The 24076-nt window shown below is 38.8% G+C and overlaps 1 protein-coding gene across 8 annotated transcripts in view; it reads right to left on the bottom strand.

Annotated features, from left to right (window-relative positions):
- Window positions 1–24076, bottom strand: part of wt1b (WT1 transcription factor b) — a 38279-nt gene that overhangs the window by 9272 nt on the left and 4931 nt on the right. For 2 of the 8 annotated variants that reach the window (XM_079620834.1, XM_079620835.1), the window contains exons 3-6: window positions 17310–17428; window positions 15828–15877; window positions 4113–4235; window positions 2678–2768 (exon numbers count right to left, since the gene is read on the bottom strand). In XM_079620834.1, coding sequence (XP_079476960.1) covers window positions 2678–2768; window positions 4113–4134 — 113 coding nt within the window. In that variant the 5' untranslated portion in view covers window positions 4135–4235; window positions 15828–15877; window positions 17310–17428. Of the gene's footprint in view, window positions 1–2677; window positions 2769–4112; window positions 4236–6324; window positions 7080–15827; window positions 15878–17309; window positions 17429–18914; window positions 18930–24076 lie in introns of those variants that run through there. The other 6 variants (XM_079620836.1, XM_079620837.1, XM_079620838.1 and 3 more) reach the window with 6 other exon arrangements.

The following is a 24076-nucleotide window of genomic DNA, read 5'->3' as shown; positions in this document are numbered from 1 at the left end:
TCAGCATATTAAAATGATTTCTGAAGTAATGATGCTGAAAATTCAGCTTTGATCACAGGAATAAATTACATTTTTAAATAAAAAACAGTTTTAAAAATTGTAATATTATTTCACCGTATTAGTTTTTACAGTATTTTTGATTACATACATGCATCCTTGGCACGCATAATTGACCGTTCGCAAATACCCAAATTTGTTAATTTTTTAAAAGAAATTTAAACAATAAATACCGTTTTGTGGCTCTTTAATGTGTCTGACAGATCGCTGTGTCGCCTCAGTTAAAGCTGCTCGTGAACCGATCATCTCTTCCTTCTAGTTCATTTATATATAGCATCAATTAAACATGAATGAACATCAGAAGGAATGTTGTTTTAACCGCGGAAAGGCGTCAGTACTCCGCTTCTCAAGTTCAAATCCTCCCATGTTAATCTAATAACTCTCCTGACTGCTTTGTCGGACAAAATGGCGGATGGTGAAGTATGATTGGTCAGATCACCTGTCAATCAAGCTCCCTGCGAAGGGTCAATTGGTGAGACTTGAAAACAGTAGTTTTGAACTGTACTGAACATTTTTATTTACTGGTTTACTGATTATGGTTAAAAATAACAGTGTTGGAATGACATGAGGACGAGTAAATGATGACTGGATCTGATTGCTTTTACAATCAAAGCTCTCTTCTCCTTACAATAATATTCATCTTTTGCATCTTTTGCTCTTTCTTTTGAACGTCCTGGTTTTGCTGAGTTAGACACGTTCCTTGGTCACATATTTTGTTGATCCTGGAACAACATTTCTGTCTTGAAATGTAATCCTACCCCCCTAACCCTACGCATAAATCATCCCTAAAATCCGAGGGAAATGATAGGTGAATAACGCCTAAGCCTAAACTTGAACTGTAAACTTGTTCCTCAAATCTGATTGGTTGATTGGGATGTTGTTCCAGGATAAACAGAGATGTTGATCCAGGAACATGTTGTACTTGGTGAAATCGGGTTCTGTCTCTCTGTCCTCCCCCCCTCTCCCTCTCGTGTCTCCGGGGAAGCCCAGGCCGAGAAGGGAAGAAGAGTTCGGAGAGGAAACGGGCGGTAGATCACTGTGAGTGTATTTTGGCCTGCTGAGAGCTGCTGTGCAGTTCTTAACCTTTGTGCCGACAGCAAGACTCACTGCAGACTTACTGGGGATTTATCTGAGCCATCAAGACCGGGCTTCACTGAACCTCCATTCAGTCACAGAGAGCAGAGGAGGCAGTGCCACGGCCAACACACCACCAGCAATACATATTTCACTTCACACACTAATAATTAATGTGCCTTTTAAAGGAATGTTCCGGGTTCAATACAAGTTCAGCTCTATCGACAGCGAATGTGATTTCCACAGAAAAGCTCTTTTTGTAAAAATCATCTTCACAGGGACACAGATAAACAGTAAAAAAGATGCAGATTTGTTTGAACCACGAGAGGCGTCTACTCTCACCTAAGCTTTCGCTACTCTTACATCATACATCATAGGTCGGGTCAGAGGTCACTCTTCCACTGGAACTAGACTCGCGTACGGCCGTTACCGGAAGCCATAGTGATTATAGTTTATAAAGTTATGAATATGGATATTTTTCTTACAAAAACGCATCGCTTTGCTTCAGAAGGACTTCATTAACCCCCTGGAGTCGAATACTTTTATGATGGATGGATGCGCTTTTTTGGTAGCCTACCATTCACTCCCATTATAACGCTTTATGAAGAGCCAGGATATTTTATAATATAAGTCCAACTGTGTTTGGCTGAAAGAAGAAAGTCATATACACCTAGGATGGCTTGAGGGTGTGCAAATGATGGGATCATTTTTATTTTTGGGTGAACGAACCCTTTAAGCTTGTTACCCTCTGTGAACATATACTGTACCTCAGTGTTTCCTATGTTTCCTTGCACTCCTTTGTTGTTACCTCCACCATTTATATTTATACATGATTAAAGTCAACCTTAGATCCATCTCTCTTTGTTTCTGAGTCTGCCCTCACATTACAACAATATACAGCCTCACATTTCTGCTATGAACCCTCCAGAATGCCTTTGAGATTTTTGCTTTTTGTGTGTGTGTGGTTACCGACAGCACGTCTCAAATGCTGTCATTAGATAATATCCAGGAATGTCCCTTTATTTCGGCAGTTGCATCAACTATTCTTTGAGTTTTTGTAAATTGTAATTCGTGGCTGCTTGCTTCCTCTATGATGCAATTTATTGCATTTCTATTGTTATTAGTTCATGCATGACAAATCATTGAGGGTTATTAACTTGATAAGTTTGGTAACACTTTACAATAAGGTTCATTAGTTAATGTATTAACTAACATGAACTGACAATGAGCAATCCATTTGTTACAGTATTTATTCATCTTTGTTAATAAAAATACAGCTGTTCATTGTTTGTTCATGTTAGTTCACAGTGCATTAACTAATGTTAACCAATACAACCTTTGATTTGAATTATGCATTAGTAAATGTTGAAATGAATATGAACTAAGATGAATAAAGAAGTATTCTGAGTGTTAACTAATGAACCTTTTTGTAAAGTGTCACCTAAAGTTTTAATAATCTTCATAATAATGAAAACATGTAACTTATGTGTGTTATTACACTGAGTGTAATTTGCATTGAGTAAATGTGATAAAGAAGGTCCAGTACCTGTTGTAGGTGTTCCTCAAAAGCAGGGTCTGACTGTCAGGAGGACTGTGGCACCCGTAGACAGGTGGTGGGACGGGGTACTGTTGCTCACCTGCATAATCACAAAATAAAGCACATATTACAACCCTCAAAGAGCATATATGTCAACCATATCTGAAAGAAAGTGAAACAAAGCGTTTTACAGTAGAGCTAACAGAGAGAGTGGCTGCGGTTATCCAAACAGCGCCGGGCTCGCTGAGACCATAAAGCAGTCAGCAGAGTTTCCGAGCGCTCGCTGTTCACTTCTCAGGGCAACAGTCAGGGATTCAGTCCCCCGGCAGCATTAAAAACATTCTTCTCCACATTTCTGCTTCCTTCTGTTAGCTGCCCGAAGAGGAGAGCCCATCATTTATGCCAGAGTCATTTACTGTATGCTTAATGAACTTAGTTGCGTTCAGTGTTTTGAGTGTTTGAGGAAGGAGACGGAGAGGTAGAAAATAGAAATAAGAGCGAGAAGGGAGGAAAAAATGAGAGTATTTACTGCCCTGACACTAAAACTTCGTCTGACACTTAACCTCGAGATGATCCTTGCGGTCGGTGGCCACTTTAGTCCCTCTCTGAGCTGCAGATTCAGTGATCTCCAGATATCTATGCGTCTTATGTGTCATACTTAAATATACTCTCTCCTGCACAGCCCTTGTGCAGACTTTTAAAAAGAGTACCGGTACTTATACTTATATGAATTTATTTCTTCTGCTCAACACAAAAGAAGATATATTGAAGAATGTCTGTAACCAGACAGTTGATGGACCCCATTGACTTCCAGTAGGAAAAAAAATACTATGGAAATCAATGGGGTCCATCAACTTTGGTTACCGAAATTCTTCAAAATCTCTTCTTTTGTGTTCAGCAGAAGAAAGAAATTCATACAGGTTTGAAACAATGAATAAATTATGACAGAATTAAAAATTTTAAGTGAACTATTCCTTAAAATGTGAAGCGATTACAATGTTATTTACAGTTATATTATGTTATGCAATTAGTTTAACTTAAGAGTGCTTTTTTGACCCAATTACATACATCTTAATATGTAATTTCATAATTAGTTTTATTGTCTTTGAAATGGTTAAAGTGAACTGACGAATACCAACGAGCATTTATGGTAGACTAAAATATACAATTAAGCATACTTTTTTTTCTCATGGATGACCAAAGTATTTAAAGGTGAAGTGTGTGATATCTGTCACAAACAGATAGCTCCGCCTCCACACTCACCCCATTGGTTGAGTTATTGTTGCTGTGTTGGACTGGTCAGGATGCTCAAACAAACAGAATTTATCAACTTTACACAGAAATCAACCTACAACTGTCTTACTTATTTTTGCCTCATAATTATTCCATTTATTCAAAGGCATTTACTGCTTTATAGGTCACACTGAGAACATATTTTCCTTACCCATAGTGCATTGTGTGGACATGGGGTCCTCGTGTTTGAAGGTGTTGTTGGGGAATGGAGGTGTGTGGTGTGCAGGTGTGTGACCGTAGCTGGGAGCGCCATCAAACGCTACTGTACCGTAACCTGTGAGAGACAGAGAAAGAGAAAGAGACAAAACAAGTAAGTGTTTGTTTGTTTGTTCTTAATGAAATCCATATTTTTTCACTGGATATACACTCCATTCTCCGCAATGGACAAAGGGACCAGGTGAAACATCACACACACATTGTTTTATTCTGACAGACAGAGGAAAGAGTCAAACAGAGTTAAGTCACACTAAAGAAAAAATGGTAACACTTTACAATAAGGTTTCATTTGTTAATGTGAGTTAACTTGGGACTCAGAATGAACAACACTTCTACAGCATTTCTTAATATTAGTTCATGTTAATCTCAACAGTTACAAACATGTTTTTAAGATCAAAAAAGTTAGTTTAAGTTTAAGATCATGTTAACATTAGTTATACACATACTTGTTGTACCCTATAATACCAGTAATATACATCAACATCCATCGGCTGAAAAACTGTTCAACTAATGCAAACACTGAAAAGGTCTCACTACTCCGAACAAATATAGTTTTACAATACACCATCAGACTTAGAATTCATAACCCGCTTGGGACCAATGAGCTTTTGCAATTAATCACAATCTCAATGTGACTTAAAGTTAACCTAAAAGTACTGTGATTTAAACTGTGATTGTGAGTGCAGATTTAAAGGAGAGAAGCTCTTCAAGAGTTTCACATGGTGCTGTAAGTCAGTCATCAACACAAAGAAAATATATTGTATTGTATGTGCAATGCTTGTTCCATGAAATGAATACGGTTTCAGTATTTATTTAGTTGGTTCACTATAAACTACTTCTTTAACCATTTGAGAAACATTTCAGTCTATTTTCCTTTAAAACATCAGAGAGCATCAATCTTCTGCTTTCCCAATTTTAAGGAGACTGTAAGTGGAGCGACATAAAGAAGATCCATACGTTTATCAGAGCATATAAATGCCTTTATATGGCATTATTCAGATATTGTACTGCTACATGTCCATGTAAATCTTATAGATGATTTCAGATTATTCAATAAAACTATAGAGTTGCACTTTATTTTACAGTACGTGCACCCACAAACGTACTGAGTAGGTAACTGCAGAGTAGTGTAAGGTAACTGCATGGGTTAAGTTAAGGTTCAGGGTTAGTACCTTACTACATAAAGTATGTTCATGCGAAACTGGACTGTAAAACAAAGTGCTACCGAAAACTATTTATGTAGTCGTTTAATTAAAAATGCATATGTTTATCTGCACTCTAAGAAAAGCCGGTTACACTTTATTTTAAGGTGTCTTTGTTACACTGTAATTATACATTTAAGTACTGAGTAATATTAAGCAACATGTACTTATAGGGTTATGGTTTGGTTTGGTTTAAGGTTAGTTGCATGCAAGTATGCATCATTTACAGTTATTACTATAGTAACTACATGTAACATATATGTAACAATAACACTGTAAAATAAAGCGTTACCACTTTTAAAAATATTTAAAATAGGGCCCATACTGTGTTAATATGAAAGTATTTTCCATATTGACTTTTCACAGGTGTTCAACCAGTCTTTTGAATTATTGCATTGTTTTGTGTTTTAGGGTTAAAAAAATTACTGTAAGCTTAACTAATAATGTCCTGGCAGAAAATTACCAGTACCTTTTCTTTCTTTGTTTGTTTGTTTTCTACAATATGATGTGATTAAAATTATTATTTGAACAATTCAATTTCTAAATCAGGTAAATCACAAACGTGTATAACTTTAAGATTGAACTGACTTCAAATGCATGATTAATGCACTTTTCAGAAATAATATTTTGAGGGTAATAAGAGATCCTCCATTTGTTATCAACAAACTCCTAAACTTTACAAACACACGCCTACCATACATTGTAAAAACTAAACATTTTGATTTTAGTCAACTAAATTTACTGTGTTTGTGCAATTGAATTGTCCAATGTATTTAAATTGGCAAAATAAAAAAGTTATGCAACTTTTGTAAGTAAAACGTAACAAAAATAACGAGTTGAGTTTTCAGTATCACTCTGAAGTTTCATGTTCTTTACAGTGTGGACACCAACCGAGACAAATGGGTACTGTGGCTCAGTGATCCAGGAACGGGACGGCTGTCTCACCCTGGTTGCGCGGGACAGGAGGGTTCTCCAGATACGGCCCGCCGGAGAACATCCGGCTCTGGCTGGAGGGAGGATCCGCAAACGGCATCCCCGTGAGCTGGCCTGAGAAGTGCACGGTGAAGGCCCCCAAACCGCAGTGGGGATCCTCGTGAGGGTCTGCGGACCCCCAGACCGGCTCCTGTTTGACGAAGGAGTGTGAGGGAAGAGATCCGTACGGGGAGGTAGGGTGAAAGTCCAGCATCGGGCCCCACTGCGGAGCTCCGCCGAGGGGCAGGGAACAGCCGGAGTCCCTCCCCGGCAGCGCTGGGACCGCTGGAAGCAGGGCGCTCAGGTCTCTGACGTCCGATCCCATCAGGCCACACGGCTCAGTCAGCATTTAGGAGGATTTTCTTCACTGCAACACCCTTGAATATCTGCAGACTAGATTTCGAGAAGAACACAGAGGTCTCCTGCGCTGACAACTACAGGAAAAAGACTTTAAAATCTCAAAGACAAGATGTTGAAGGGTCTATCAGCCCTCGAAGAGGTCCCGTCAAGGTCCAGTCAAGCAGAAGTCGTGTGTGTCTGCTGGGGAGCGCTGGTGTTGTGGTTGCAGAACTGCATGGGAGAGTTTGAGCAGGAGTAACTTCACTCTTATCCATTTGTCTGGGACTGTCAGCTCTAAAAAACACCCCACCATCCAGAGGAGGAGCCACAAGCTTCACTTCTTCTGTACCTTACTCATCTTTTACTCGAAAAGCACTTTCAGTCCTCGGCTGACTAATGTCTGTGAATCTGTGTGCATGAATACGTGTGTGTGTGTGTGTGTGTGTGTGTGTGTGTGTGTGTGTGTGTGTGTGTGTGTGTGTGTGTGTGTGTGTGTGTGGGTGGTGGGTGTTTGTTTGTTGCTTTAGTTAGCATGAAACCTAATTGTGTAGATGTTTCTCATAGAACAGAATTTATTTGAATTGTTAGTGTTATTTTATAGTAAATATACACACTTAATTTCCCTGAAATAAGTGTTCTGTGTTTGCATGCGTTCCATTAAGAACCTTTAACATCCATGGAATCTTTCCATTGCACAAAAGGTTCTTTTTTATTGGGGAAAAAATGGTTCTTAAGATTATTTAAAATGTTCTTCACACTAAAAAAAAAACAATTATTTTAAGAACTGTTGACTGGAAGGTTCTTTGGGGAAGCAAAAATGGTTCTTCTATTGCATTGCTACAAACAAACAAAAATAAACGTTTTAAGCGTGTATAAGTCGTCGACTCATTTCGCCGTTTGCTTTTCTCCTCAATCTCAAATCGTCCCCTTGGAATTATAAGGTTCTATCTGACATTTTTGTAAAAATTGAGTTATTCACATATTCTTATTCTGTGACAACTTATTTACATTATGTGATGTTGTATTTTAAGTTGTGTACATTTTGGAACTTTTTATTTAGAAAATAAAAAGGTTCTTTCTACACAGTTGAATGGAATGCAAAAATTTTAAAGCTCAATATCTCAAAACCAGTCAGAATGCAGATAGAACCTTATAATTCCAAGGGGACGAAATGTAAGTGCATTATATGTTTATGAATGCAGATAAGGGTCTCCGACTGAAGTGTTGACACTGTGTTCTCCGTGGGGAAGAATAAATGAGTGCTATCTAAGGGATTTGTGTTGTCAAAGTGAAGATTCAATTAAGCTGATGGATGTGCATCGGGATTGAGCAACACTGTTGTGAAATACCAGCACCGTCTTGAAAAAATAAGAGATGTGAATGAAAGGCAAAAGGGGATTTTTCAATTTTCCTAGTGAAAACTGAATGCTGCTTCATGATGACATCGTTAATGTATTTAGATATATTCACTACCATTCAAATCTTAATTTTCTTTTAATGTTTTTGAAAATGTCTCTTCTACTCACCAAGGCTGCATTTATTTGATACAGTAATATTGTGAAATATTATTACAATTTAAAATAACCGTTTTCTACTTGAATATAGCTATTTTAAAAATGTAATTTATTCCTGTGATCAAAGCTGAATTTTCAGCATCATTACTCCAGTCTTCACATGATCCTTCAGAAATCATTCTTTGCTGATTTGTTGCTGAAGAAACATTTCTGATTATTATCAATGTTCAAAACATGGACTTTTTGCGGAAACTGATACATTTTTGGGGGATTCTTAAATTAATTTTAAAAAATTCAAATAGAAGTATTTTGTTACATTGTAATAATGTCAATTTTGCTAAATTTAATGCATCTTTACTAAATAAAAGTATTGCAAAAATATTACTGACCCCAAACTTTTAAACTGTAGAGTATAGTTATCCGTTCTCATTTAGATTTTTTTTTTTTTTGCTGTTTAACACAAACAATTCATGTAATAGATATGTTAGATATATATATTATTGTATTTATGTATATATTACATATTCTGATATCGAATTGGCAGGTTTTGCAGAGAAGGCGCGTGTTTGAATTTAGTAAATAGGTATAAAATTGCTTAGTGTTCCTAGGCTTTCTCAGTTAATATAACTTAGCTTTCCAAAAATATTCAAAAAATATATGATAAATGTGTCATGACAACATCTTTTTTACATTACTTTAACTCGAAATAAGTTAAGCAATTTTAAACTTTTTTTAATAAGTTATAAAAGATTCAACTAATTTTTTAAGTCAGATTACTATAATTTAAGTTGAAATGGGTTCCAGATTGATTGTACTTAACTTAAAGGGATACTCCACTTTTTTTGGAAATAGGCTCATTTTCCAACTCCCCTAGAGTTAAACAGTTTTACCGTTTTCGAATCCATTCAGCCGATCTCCGGGTCTGACGGTACCAGTTTTAGCATAGCTTAGCATAGATCATTGATTCTGATGGGTCCAGTAGCATTTCTTTAAAAATGACCAACGAGTTTCAATATTTTTCCTATTTAAAGCTTGACTCTTCTGTAGTTAAACCGTGTACTAAGATCGACGGAAAATGAAAAGTTGCGATTTTCCAAGCCTATATGGCTAGGAACTATACTCTCATTCCGGCGTAAGAATCAAGGAACTGTGCGGCCGTACCATGCGTGCAGCAGGCGTATTGATATGACGAAGCACCTGAAAATAGTCCCCAGCTCGGTAACTTCCAACATGACCGGGACTAAGTTTGTGTAGTTTTTAGGTGGCAAATTAGGTTTCCTGTGCGATCAACCATGGTTCTGTGCGTAGTAAATCTAAATCGTCTCTCACAAATGTCTCCATGCTACAAGTCACGCTCCCTGTGCAAGCAGGTTGTCACGTTGGTTTGTTGACGGCAAGTGCTTCGTCATATCAATACGCCTGCTGCACGCATGGTAAGGCCGTACAGTTCCTTGATTCTTACGCCGGGAGTATAGAGAGGATAGTTCCTAGCCATATAGGCTTGGAAAATCGCAACTTTTCATTTTCCGTCGATCTTAGCACACGGTTTAACTACAGAAGAGTCAAGTTTTAAATAGGAAAAATATTGAAACTCGTTGGTCATTTTGAAAGAAATTCTACTGGACCCATCAGAATCAATGATCTATGCTAAGCTATGCTAAAAGTGGTACCGCCAGACCCGGAGATCGGCTGAATGGATTCGAAAACGGTAAAACTCAACTGTTTAACTCTAGGGGAGTTGTAAAATGAGCCTATTTCCAAAAAAAGTGGAGTATCCCTTTAACTTAAGCAGACACTTAAGTTAAGTTTTTTGAACATTTACTCAATATGTCTCAATTTGTTCTAGGATATAGGCTCAGTCCCAATGAAAAGTGTCCTACAGTGATGAAGAGTGTCCTACAGTGATGAAGAGTGTCCTACAGTGATGAAGAGTGTCCAACAGTGATGAAGAGTGTCCAACAGTGATGAAGAGTGTCCAACAGTGATGAAGAGTGTCCTACAGTGATGAAGAGTGTCCTACAGTGATGAAGAGTGTCCAACAGTGATGAAGAGTGTCCAACAGTGATGAAGAGTGTCCAACAGTGATGAAGAGTGTCCAACAGTGATGAAGAGTGTCCAACAGTGATGTCCAACAGTGATGAAGAGTGTCCAACAGTGATGAAAAGTGTCCTACAGTGATGAAGAGTGTCCTACAGTGATGAAGAGTGTCCTACAGTGATGAAGAGTGTCCAACAGTGATGAAGAGTGTCCTACAGTGATGAAGAGTGTCCTACAGTGATGAAGAGTGTCCAACAGTGATGAAGAGTGTCCTACAGTGATGAAGAGTGTCCAACAGTGATGAAGAGTGTCCAACAGTGATGAAGAGTGTCCAACAGTGATGAAGAGTGTCCAACAGTGATGAAGAGTGTCCAACAGTGATGTCCAACAGTGATGAAGAGTGTCCAACAGTGATGAAGAGTGTCCAACAGTGATGAAGAGTGTCCTACAGTGATGAAGAGTGTCCTACAGTGATAAAGAGTGTCCAACAGTGATGAAGAGTGTCCTACAGTGATGAAGAGTGTCCTACAGTGATGAAGAGTGTCCTACAGTGATGAAGAGTGTCCTAGAGTGATGAAGAGTGTCCTACAGTGATGAAGAGTGTCCTACAGTGATGAAGAGTGTGATGAAGAGTGTCCAACAGTGATGAAGAGTGTCCTACAGTGATGAAGAGTGTCCTACAGTGATGAAGAGTGTCCTACAGTGATGAAGAGTGTCCTACAGTGATGAAGAGTGTCCTACAGTGATGAAGAGTGTCCAACAGTGATGAAGAGTGTGATGAAGAGTGTCCTACAGTGATGAAGAGTGTCCTACAGTGATGAAGAGTGTGATGAAGAGTGTCCTACACGGATGAAGAGTGTCCTACAGTGATGAAGAGTGTCCAACAGTGATGAAGAGTGTGATGAAGAGTGTCCTACAGTGATGAAGAGTGTCCTACAGTGATGAAGAGTGTGATGAAGAGTGTCCTACACGGATGAAGAGTGTCCTACAGTGATGAAGAGTGTCCAACAGTGATGAAGAGTGTGATGAAGAGTGTGATGAAGAGTGTCCTACAGTGATGAAGAGTGTCCTACAGTGATGAAGAGTGTCCTACAGTGATGAAGAGTGTCCAACAGTGATGAAGAGTGTCCTACAGTGATGAAGAGTGTCCTACAGTGATGAAGAGTGTGATGAAGAGTGTCCTACAGTGATGAAGAGTGTCCTACAGTGATGAAGAGTGTCCTACAGTGATGAAGAGTGTCCAACAGTGATGAAGAGTGTCCTACAGTGATGAAGAGTGTCCTACAGTGATGAAGAGTGTCCTACAGTGATGAAGAGTGTGATGAAGAGTGTCCAACAGTGATGAAGAGTGTCCTACAGTGATGAAGAGTGTCCAACAGTGATGAAGAGTGTCCAACAGTGATGAAGAGTGTCCAACAGTGATGAAGAGTGTCCTACAGTGATGAAGAGTGTCCTACAGTGATGAAGAGTGTCCTACAGTGATGAAGAGTGTACAACAGTGATGAAGAGTGTCCTACAGTGATGAAGAGTGTCCAACAGTGATGAAGAGTGTCCAACAGTGATGAAGAGTGTCCAACAGTGATGAAGAGTGTCCAACAGTGATGAAGAGTGTCCTACAGTGATGAAGAGTGTCCTACAGTGATGAAGAGTGTACAACAGTGATGAAGAGTGTCCTACAGTGATGAAGAGTGTCCAACAGTGATGAAGAGTGTCCAACAGTGATGAAGAGTGTGATGAATAGTGTCCTACAGTGATGAAGAGTGTCCAACAGTGATGAAGAGTGTGATGAAGAGTGTCCTACAGTGATGAAGAGTGTGATGAAGAGTGTCCTACACGGATGAAGAGTGTCCTACAGTGATGAAGAGTGTGATGAAGAGTGTCCTACACGGATGAAGAGTGTGATGAAGAGTGTCCAACAGTGATGAAGAGTGTCCAACAGTGATGAAGAGTGTCCTACAGTGATGAAGAGTGTCCTACAGTGATGAAGAGTGTCCTACAGTGATGAAGAGTGTGATGAAGAGTGTCCTACACGGATGAAGAGTGTCCAACAGTGATGAAGAGTGTGATGAAGAGTGTCCTACACGGATGAAGAGTGTCCAACAGTGATGAAGAGTGTCCTACAGTGATGAAGAGTGTCCTACAGTGATGAAGAGTGTCCTACAGTGATGAAGAGTGTCCTACAGTGATGAAGAGTGTCCTACAGTGATGAAGAGTGTCCTACAGTGATGAAGAGTGTGATGAAGAGTGTCCTACACGGATGAAGAGTGTCCAACAGTGATGAAGAGTGTGATGAAGAGTGTCCTACACGGATGAAGAGTGTCCAACAGTGATGAAGAGTGTCCTACAGTGATGAAGAGGGTGATGAAGAGTGTCCTACAGTGATGAAGAGTGTCCTACAGTGATGAAGAGTGTGATGAAGAGTGTCCTACAGTGATGAAGAGTGTGATGAAGAGTGTCCTACAGTGATGAAGAGTGTCCTACAGTGATGAAGAGTGTCCAACAGTGATGAAGAGTGTGATGAAGAGTGTCCTACACGGATGAAGAGTGTCCAACAGTGATGAAGAGTGTCCTACAGTGATGAAGAGTGTGATGAAGAGTGTCCTACAGTGATGAAGAGTGTGATGAAGAGTGTCCTACAGTGATGAAGAGTGTCCTACAGTGATGAAGAGTGTCCTACAGTGATGAAGAGTGTGATGAAGAGTGTCCTACACGGATGAAGAGTGTCCAACAGTGATGAAGAGTGTCCTACAGTGATGAAGAGGGTGATGAAGAGTGTCCTACAGTGATGAAGAGTGTCCTACAGTGATGAAGAGTGTGATGAAGAGTGTCCTACAGTGATGAAGAGTGTCCTACAGTGATGAAGAGTGTCCTACAGTGATGAAGAGTGTCCTACAGTGATGAAGAGGGTGATGAAGAGTGTCCTACAGTGATGAAGAGTGTCCTACAGTGATGAAGAGTGTGATGAAGAGTGTCCTACAGTGATGAAGAGTGTGATGAAGAGTGTCCTACAGTGATGAAGAGTGTCCTACAGTGATGAAGAGTGTCCTACAGTGATGAAGAGTGTGATGAAGAGTGTCCTACAGTGATGAAGAGTGTCCAACAGTGATGAAGAGTGTCCTACAGTGATGAAGAGTGTGATGAAGAGTGTCCTACAGTGATGAAGAGTGTGATGAAGAGTGTCCTACGGTGATGAAGAGTTCACCTCTTCTTTACCTCTTCACCCATGGACATCTGGAGTGTTGCTCTGAACATGTATAAATCCACTGTGTGAGAACTCTGGAGGTGTATGACTGAGACAGACTCCAGCGGAGCCGATTCCTCAATCCATGCATCATCTGTTTAATAACAGCCAAATAATGGGGAATTCCTCACTGGAGACTTGAAGACATGCCAAAAAAGCAACCAGATTTCACATGGCATTTGTATACAAATGTCTTCAGCAGTGCTCTGCTCTTTGTAGCCTACATAATAAAGTAACACTGTGATGGACTGACCATCCATCCAGCGAGTCTCACTGTTTACGGCCCGAGACGCAGCGTTAGCCATGCTAAAATACACTATAGTAACAGCTGTGACACCAACACACACTACACACAGCACTCAAACTTTAGTTTACATTTGTCAGGGAATACAAAAGTGCAGAAAATGATGAATTTGCTTATTAAAAATAATATAAAGCTAGATTTCAGAGAGTGCCAGCTGAGGTGGGACAGTGACAATATTCACCATGTAACACAGCCTCTTCTCTCTACTATCTTACAGCTTAATTATATTTGGTGGAGCTCTTCGTGGCGTAATCGTGTATAGCCGAGGACATTGAAAGGTAAGAGGTTTCAAAGAGGTCATTTGACTGAATAACAGTCAACAACTCCCTGTTCACATACAGTGTAGCAGATGAGATCACATCCACTCCAGTAAACACATCCAAGAAAATGACAAATTACTTAAAGGATAATTCCGGTATTTAACACCTTGAGTCTATATTGTAGTTTGTTTTGGATGAACAAGAGTGGTGGACAACATTTTTTTGACAATGGTTCCTCTCTCGAGTTTTTGACTATAATAGAATTGGCCATGGACCCATTTAACATTGGAGTCAATGGGCATATCCGAAAATGTCATTAAAACAGCCAATAATGTTTGTTTACAAAACTGTTAAACTCACCGAGTGGTTAGTGGTGTTCGTTGATGATTATAAACAATATATCGTCGCAATATATGATTCCAAACCGTTTATTTTGCTATAGTGCAACTATTTTTTCAGACACTTTACAACTGTGTAACTTCCGCTCAATATTTGAATCTGAAGCGTTAGCACACTCCCGACCACTTGATGGCGATAACCGATGTTTATGTCTCGCAGGACACTCACGGTCACAGTCGAGTTCAACTTCATATTACAAGTAACAATTAATGAAGGTTTTGTTTGTTTATTTCGCTTACTCTCCCGGAGCACAGTTGCTCTGCGCGCTAGCCTTATGAGAAACGGAAGCGAGCAAAAAGACTAAAAACTCAAGAGAGGAACCATTGTCAAAAAAATGTTGTCCACCACTCTTGTTCATCCAAAACAAACTACAATATAGACTCAAGGTGTTAAATACCGGAATTATCCTTTAATGCACATTTTGCCTGTTGTATTCCTCGTTTGCAAGTCGCTTTGTCTGCTAAATCAAAAAAAAAAATAATGTTCTACAAAGTGTTTTAAAGTGAAAGAAAGAAAGAAAGAAAGAAAGAAAGAAAGAAAGAAAGAAAGAAAGAAAGAAAGAAAGAAAGAAAGAAAGAGAACTATTTCCCAGTGCTGAAACTGAATTTTGTTTCATAATTGATGAACTTTGCAACACTGACAGTTATTGAACTGATTTGACTCCACATTGAACTAAATTGAGCTGAATATTGTTTCCAAAAATATAAAAAAAATTATATGATAAATAAGTCATGACAACGTCCTTTTTTACATAACTTTAACTCATCAAAATAAGTTAGGCAATTTTCAACTTTGAAAATTGCTTAACTTAAAACGAAGCTGCTTTAATAATGTGACTTTAATATAATGTGACAAATGCATCTAAAGGATCGTCACAGGGGGATTGGGATAAAAACAAATCTGACAAAACTATGCATGTTGTTAACAATTCAGTTTTGCACAAATCCTTGGACATATTTCTGTGTATGAAACATGAGTGAAGATTAGAAACATTAAACAAATATTAAAGGGATCATAACTCAAGCCCTCCCTCCACGGCTGTGAGTGTGTGTGTGTGTGTGTGTGTGTGTGTGTGTGTGTGTGTGTGTGTGTGTGTGTGTGTGTGTGTGTGTGTGTGTGTGTGTGTGTGTGTGTGTGTGTGTGTGTGTGTGTGTGTGTGTGTGTGCGTGCGTATGTGTGTGTGTGTGTGTGTGTGTGTGTGTGTGTAACCTTCTACAACAATGTTTCCCATTCCTTTCCAACACACTGAAAAGGACTCTGTCATCACTTTCCACATTTGAACTAAAGACAAAGCTTTCGGGATCTCTGCACTCGTTCTGGCTTCTTCTGTAGAGTTCATGGGCACAAATAATATTACAACATCTCTCACATGTTACACTTACCGATATAAGCTCTGCAATGTCTTGTAAAAAAGGAAATACCCTTTTCAACACTGCAAAGAAGAAGGGGAAAAGAGAAAAAATAAAATTAAGGAAGTGCTCCATAAAATAGGCAAAGTATTTCATAATCCAGAGATTAAATGTATCTGGTCCAAAATATGGTGTGTTGAAAAATAATCAAAACATCTGATAAATAATATCAGTATGGTGTCTGAAAACTATTACTACTGCTTATTTTCAGGATTCTTAGAAATTAAAGGGATAGTTCATCCAAATATTTCATTTACACATTGATCAACGCACATAAATTCTTCTATAGCTTCTACAAGGTTTGTTCTCGTGTGCAGTGTTGTGGTAACACATTAAAAGTAACGCGAGTGACACCTAATCAGATTACTTTTGGGTTACTTTTACAATCTCTTTATGTACTTTTTGAAGCATCAAAGTTTTAATGAAACAGAATTTTAAAGGAGGTTTCATTAAAGAATATCTTCATTTGTGCTTCAAAGATAAACGAAAGTAATTGATGACAGAATTTTTATTTTTGGGAGCTCTATCCCTTTAAACAGACCTACGCCTAAAACTTCAGTGCATAACTCATCTCGCAAGAGTTAGTGAATCATTGGGCTTGAGGACAGGTGTGTTGTTGCTTTCCTGATCAGACACATGGACAATAGAAGAGGGGAATCCAATAGACTTACACTGAAGTAGAGAGGCATACTATCTGGACACCAGAATACAGAAATATATATATTTGATAGGGACAATGCTCATTGATCAACAAACAAGTTACTTGCTGTAAACAAGCCAGAGTTCGCTACAAGTGCTAGTTTCCATCTGTTGTCCCTAGCCAGGTCTTAACAGGCACCCTAAAATACAAAAGTCAATAAAAATACACTATAAATGTAATAAATACAGTAGCGATGTATAAATACAGCAGGAATTTTAAAACAATACGAGCATAGCAAACCCTCAAACAGACAACACATTTCTCACCTCACCTAACCCTCAACTTAATTACAGTATAAAGTAAATACAGTATTTAAAAAAAATATATATATATATATATATATTTATGTTCATGGATTTAAGTATTTGGTGTATGGTTACAATTGTAATTGTCCCTAATCCAAGATTTAAGCTGTTTTTTAAAAGAGGAGAGACTATTAATTTATTAATTAAGAGACTATTATTTAATGCGCCATTGGTAAAATGATAGACCCTTAAATAGATAGACTATATTTACAACCACAAAATCTGAATGTCTTTGGCTCCTTTACAAATACACCTCATCAAGTAAGCCATGAAACGACTGAACATGTTGTCATTGATCCAATTCTAATGGTGTGAATGCACAGGAAAGGTTTAGAAAGGTTTATGGAGGGATTTTTCACTAAATGTATATGAAAGCTCAAGTGGTTCCCAGTGAGGGATTTTAAACATGCACACGACGAGTATGCTTCTTAAAGTGTGCTTTGAGCTGACCTGGAGATGGTTTATGGGATGAGTGAGTGAGATTATCCAGGGTCTATCGGCCTGAAGAGATTGCATCTCCTCATAGATAAAATCACAGTACAGTCACCACAGCAACAGATAGGAGGGTCCTAAAAACACAAACACAAATCACTAAAGCTATTATTCTCTCATGAATACATCTCTTTCTATCACATGTCCTTCTGAGTCATGATGAAAACAAAATGATCTAGGAGTCATTGACACGACACCATTCTCTAAAAATGTAGATGGTTTTTTCTTTTGCATTTTGACCGTTTATTTACACGACAACAGTGTTTTGGGGGCCTGAAAACGAAAATTTTTGATAACGGGTTTCAAAGTTAAACAACAATGTAAAAAAAATGTTGCTTTAACTTAAAAAAGCAAGTTACCTTGTTGCCTTAAAATTTTGAGTTCGTTGTAATTCAAAATTTGAGTTAAAGGAACACTCCGACTTTTTGGGACTTTATCCTATTCAACTTATCCCCCAGAGTTAGATAAGTCCATACATACCTTTTTCATCTCCGTGCGTGCTATAAGTCTGTTTGACGCACCCACCGCTAGCCTAGCTTAGCACAAAGACTGGATGTAAATGGTTGCAGCTAGCATACTAATCCAAATAAGTGACAAAATAACGCAAACATTTTCCTATTTACATGTTGTGATTTGTATAGTCACAGAGTGTACAAAAAACAAAGTCAAATGAGACACAGACATATTTTAACCGTATAAATACTGGGAACTATATTCTCTGAAGGCGAAGCACTGCTACTTGGGCGGAGTGATAACCGCAGCACCTGAGACGCGCCGTGGTGAGGAGCAGAGAGTTCGTTCAGAGCGCGTCTCAGGTGCGCTGCGGTTATCACTCCGCCCTATATTCAGGGAATATAGTTCCCAGTATTTATACGGTTAAAATATGTCTGTGTTTCATGTGACTTTGTTTTTTGTACACTCTGTGACTATATAAATCACAACATGTAAATAGGAAAATGTTTGCGTTATTTTGTCACTTATTTGGATTAGTATGCTAGCTGCAACCATTTACATCCAGTCTTTGTGCTAAGCTAGGCTAGCGGTGGGTGCGTCAAACAGACTTATAGCACGCACAGAGATGAAAAAGGTATGTATGGACTTATCTAACTCTGGGGGATACGTTGAATAGGCTAAAGTCCCAAAAAGTCGGAGTGTTCCTTTAATACAATGAAGAAGAATGGCTTAATAAACAGAAACTCAAAATAGTATGTTATCTTCACACATTAGTTATCGAAGTTGATTTGACAAAAGATAAAAAGTTGTGATAACAAATCATGAAAATATTTTTTTACAGTGTAGTTTTCGCTCCATGTAAACACAAATTTGTGAAAACGGTGACGTCATGCATATACATATTACGTATTCATTATAAAGGTGTGTGGTGTTTCTTTACAATGTGACATTGCCAACTGCTGGCCTGGCATGAATAATACAGGGGTTTTAGTCGTTTTGGCGTATCCACGTGAACAGGATAATTTTGACCATGTTGTCGTCTGTATGTGAAAAACACAAAGGAATGTTTTTTTTTTTCGGTTTTAGTACATCACTGTCCTGTAAACGTACCCTAAATTCCAAAAGACGAAGGAAAAGCATATAGATCCTTATCAGACACCTTCATGTCCATGGGGTTACTGGAATGTGAAGCGCCTGTCTTGCTGTTCATCATCAGCCCATCTTAGCTTTGTGATGAAAGACTGCTATCTGTGTCTCTGCAACAGCAGGTGCATGTGAGTCAGTCCACAGAGGATAAAAGGTCACGGACCAGCTGATTTACAGTAAAGAAATCCACATCTTCACCGTTACACACCCACCACACAAAGTATGAGACATTCCATTATTTAGAACTCGGACAAAAAAATCATTCTGTGTGATTTCATCATTGCACATTCTAAACAGACAATTGGGAAATAGTGAATGTTGCCAGGCAGACCAAACACTAATTATTAGCACTCAAAGCACTTTCCATCCATTTGGATTACAACATTTTAACATTAACTAATGAACTTACTGTAAAGCATATGTGTCAGTGAATAAATTAAACAGGTGTAATGCTAAATAAACCGAATGTGTTTTAAATACACAATAACCAGGCTTATATAAGTAGTGTCAATAAATACAATTAGTTTCAATCTCATGCATTTTAACTAAATTAATATTGTTTGTTCCACTGCTAGTCTGTATCCATATTGTATCCATGTTTATACTTTTCAGCTGAATAAAAAAATAATAATAATCACAATTAATAGATCTATGCTAATTCTTATTTAGATAATGTAATAGTACAATAGATGAAAATAGTTAATAATAAAATATGCTGTGTTTTTTGTTTCATTTATGTATGACTGACATGCATTCATCATAATTAATGTTAAAACTGTGTAATCCAAAAAAATTTACATTTTATATGCATTTCAAATACAAAAATCTTAAATTTAGTCCTAAGTATATTTTCAGTGTGATATCATGGACTAGAGTCATAATAACACTGAACTTGTGTCCAGAATACAAAGCATGTTGAGTTTCTGCACTGTGCTTCACACCACAACACTATTGACAATAGAAAATGCATGGGCCAAACTTCACTACTGTGACCGCACCTCAAAGAACTATTTTTATTGAGTCAAAAAGACAAACAACCCTCAAACTCACTTGTGAGTTTGAATCAGACTCAGTTACTGACACAACAACTGACTCCTTCACTGAAACGTGAATCATTATTCAGTTACGTCGATCCAAAATGAACCAAGACTTGGAAATATTAAATTTTTATTTAATAATTAATTATATATTATAAAAATTAAAAAAAATATGCCTTTAAACAGGCAAAAACAGAGTGATATTTAGATGTAAATTCAGGTATATTAGGACCCATTTTGCCATTGAAATGACTGGGGAGAAAATCCCAATTATCCTGAATTAAAGGCAGGGTAGGCAATTTGTTTTATAAACCCTTTTTGTTATAGGCTACTGGTTGAAGCTCTCTTTACATCCTGATAGCAATCAATAATAGAAGTGGTCTAAATATTAAAACATGGACATATAGACCCTTTTTCAGTTAGTAAATATGGTGACTTTTTTGTGGGCGGAGCTTAGTTGGTCCCTCTGGCCTCTTCACTAACGTTAGTTTGCCAGTTTTGTTAGCTTGTTTTTGAACAATGACTGGAGAAAATCCGATTTTATCTTAATGTGCAAGCTCACTCACTGTCCAGGACCGCGATTGTTATTTGCAAAAGTAAATTTTAATGGACGGAACCAGATTGGCTGACGCGTACACTCAGTCAATGATGGACGATCTGACAGGATTAACGTTAACGCTGCCTCCGGTTGATAAGCTGACTTCTACACCTAGCCGATAGAGAAACTGAGCGTAAAGAGAAACTGAGGGCATATACATCTTCAGATGCCTATAACTATGTGCTGAATGGCCACGTAGGCTACAAGACTTGTGGTACGATCCGAAGTTCTGCCTATCCAGCGCCAAGGCCAGAAGACGACAATGTAAAGAGTGACATTACGGTGCATTTTTAATTATGTGAATATTTTCTAGAAATTAAATTCCAGATACAGCATATACAACTATGTATTTGATCACCCTTTCTTACCAGGTTCTTCAAAAAGTCTAGTCACAATCAATCAAAACAACAATCATAGATGATTCACAAATAATCACAATAATTTAAAAAACATTATGCGATAAAATGTAAAATTGGAGCCTGTACTCCGTCGATTCTAGAACCCAACAACACAACAAGATGACATTTAAAAATAATGATAGTAATTTAAGCTCCTTATTATGTAGTCGAATCTGTGCTGGTTTGTATTGGCCGCCTCCAGTTTTCCCTTCGCTTTGCAACCGTAGCGTAATTGTGACGTCGGCGCAAAAGGAGTCTATGGGCCCTATTTTAACGATCTGAAACGCAAGAGTCAAAGCGCAAAGCGCAAGTAACTTTGTGGGCGGATCCCGGCGCTGTTGCTATTTTCCCGGCGGGATAAACGACTCTTGCGCCTGGCGCAAATCTAAAAGGGGTTTGTCTGAAGTAGCTTCATTATTCATAGGTGTGGTTTGGGCGTAACATGAAATAAACCAATCAGAGCGTCCTCTCACATTCCCTTTAAGAGCCGGCGCGCTTGTTCCATGGCGGATTGCTATTATAACGGCGGATTTGCCAGCGCACGCCAGGAGCGGTTCACAGCCCAGGAGGCCAACGTTCTCGCCAGGAACGTAAAACACAGAGAAGTGACATTGGGGATGATGGGAGAAACCACCCAAATTAGCTTCGGTTAAACAGGCGTATAATTTGAGTAAATGTGTAGCACATTTCACGGACACAACAATGATTTCCCTCGTGTGTTAATATTTTTCCTTGTAATAATGTATGATTTGCAAAAATGAAAACTGCTGCGTCTGTTTATATTAGAGAATCAAAGTGGATGCGCGTTAACACACTACATTATGGCCAAGCACGCGCCCTTAAAATACCATATCACTAACGCGCAACGCGCCACTGTCTTTAGTGTGACAAAAAAAACTGTTTTTTTCCTGGTCAATTGCTTTCTAAAACTGGAAAATAGCACCAGGGGAGTTTTGCGCCGGAACACGCCTCCTCTTTGCGCTGAACCGCCTCCGCGAGCGCAAGTTCATTCCCTAATTTACCGACGTGTGTCTGTGGAGGGAAAAGTCCGCTGTGCGCGGGTGCAGAATAGGAATGATACATGCGTCGGTGTTCAAAGTCAATTGCGCTGGGTGCAAGATAGGGCCCTTTATCTTCTGTGGAAGTCACAGGACCAAAAAATGTTAGATCCGAATGCATTGATACGATGTCCTACCTGCCTGTCAACATATGTATTTCCATACCTCCGCTCAGCTGTTTACGCAGACATCACACGACATCTACGCGTTCAATGAGGCTATACAGGGCTGTAGACACAGTCACCGGCAGCAACCGCTTTTACAGTCCCTCCTGAACCAAAACAACAAGCTTATGCAGCGCTCACGCCATGTCATCATGAACGTAATTATGAGATGGCAACCCATGAGCCAGTAGTATTTATCTAGTAGTATTATCGAGTATTAAACTATCAACGCCGATTCTGCAGCAGTCAGGTGGTACAACTAGGGCTCTGTAAGTTGTTCGCTTTCATTATTATTGTAATGTTATGTGCTTTGAGACATGAGGTCATTTCACGTCGTTTCTCATGACGCTTTGCTGGCGCTGCTGGAGACGCTCTGAAGGGAGGGTGGGATCTAATGCTTTAAAGTTAGCTTGCTATTGTAGCCTGCCCACAATTGCCTACCCTACCTTTAAACAAGGGGGTAATCCATCCGCCGGAAACCGAAGCTTCCCCGGGGGCCGCCATTGGCTAGCAAGCCATCACCTGCTGTTAGCATTCCATTGACTCCCATTCATTTTGGCGTCACTTTGACAGCGAATAACTTTACATCTGAGGCGTTTAAAGACTTCATTTGTCCATTATTTATTTCTAAAGAAACACGACAATGTATAAAAGGCTCCATTACCTTGTATCTTACGTTATGGCCACAGAAGCAGTTTTTGTAAAAATAGGCTAACGTTTACGTCATAACCACTCGACTCTCTGTCGCACAGTCGAGAAATTACAGTATAGACCGGCGGAGAAGCTCGCATGCAATCAGAGGGACGTGGAGGCATAAAGTCCGATAAAGTCAAGGGAGAAGCCCATAGAGAGTGATAAAGTTGCTCCTACTGCTAGCTCATGGACAGCTAATGCTCACGCTCTCCGTCTCTGCGAGATTCGGAAGGGAATTGTTCAGATTTCTCTCGGCACAGCTACTAGAAGACTGACAGCTGTCAGACACGTTGCTCACGTCACCAAGCTCAGTTTGAGCCTGCGCAGTTCGCCTGGCGATCAGGAAGTGATGCTTCTAATTGACTTCACTTTTCTCCGTTGAAACCTATGGGGTCGCTCTGTCCAGTTTATATACTGTCTATGCCTTTAACCCTATGGTGCAAATACTACCAGGATCACTGGAGTGACAGCATCAAATTGGAAGTAGTGTATTAAATAGCTACAACTAGAAAACAGTAGTTTATAAAAGTATATATAACATTATTACAGTTATTGCACACTCAAAACGCCTTCAGCATCAGTGACTGTTGCTAAAGCAAGAAGCTTTGCAATCAAAGAACTGCAGCTCTAATCGATGATTATGCAACTTTTCCATCTAAAAAATTTTTTTTTTGGCTCCTAAACATATAATTTTAGGAACTGACGGTCTTTAAATATTATTATTTTTTGTACATCTGGAGCCCTGCATTGACATTTCAGATTAATCTCATTGACAGAAAGGTATTTTTTTTTACTTCTTCATGAAAGATGGACAATGCACAGTGACTCATATAACATTTCCAGCAAGAGAACACACTCACTCCATTCCCTTAACTGACAGGTTTGATACTGTACATGTTAACGAGAATTGATCCAGCAATATGTACACACACCCTATAGAGAAATCTCCCGTGCTGCTAATGATCAGTGCAGATTGTAAACGGTAATGCCATAAAATTTCTTCCCCCTTCCACACTCCTAAAAACAACCATGGAACCACAAAAGGGGTTTTATAGTGGAAAATGGTTATTTTCTTCACAATAAGAAAAACTGGTTCTTTTAAGAACTGCTCACTTTTGAACCCTTATATTTAAGAGTGTGGTAGTGGCCATTTGTCCCACATTCCTGTCCACCCCCCA

The sequence above is a fragment of the Phoxinus phoxinus genome, assembly GCF_949152265.1.
Source record: "Phoxinus phoxinus genome assembly, chromosome: 8".
Classification (NCBI taxonomy): Eukaryota; Metazoa; Chordata; class Actinopteri; order Cypriniformes; family Leuciscidae; genus Phoxinus; species Phoxinus phoxinus.
The sequence above is the reverse complement of the archived record's forward strand: the minus strand, read 5'-3'. Positions and strand labels throughout refer to the sequence as shown.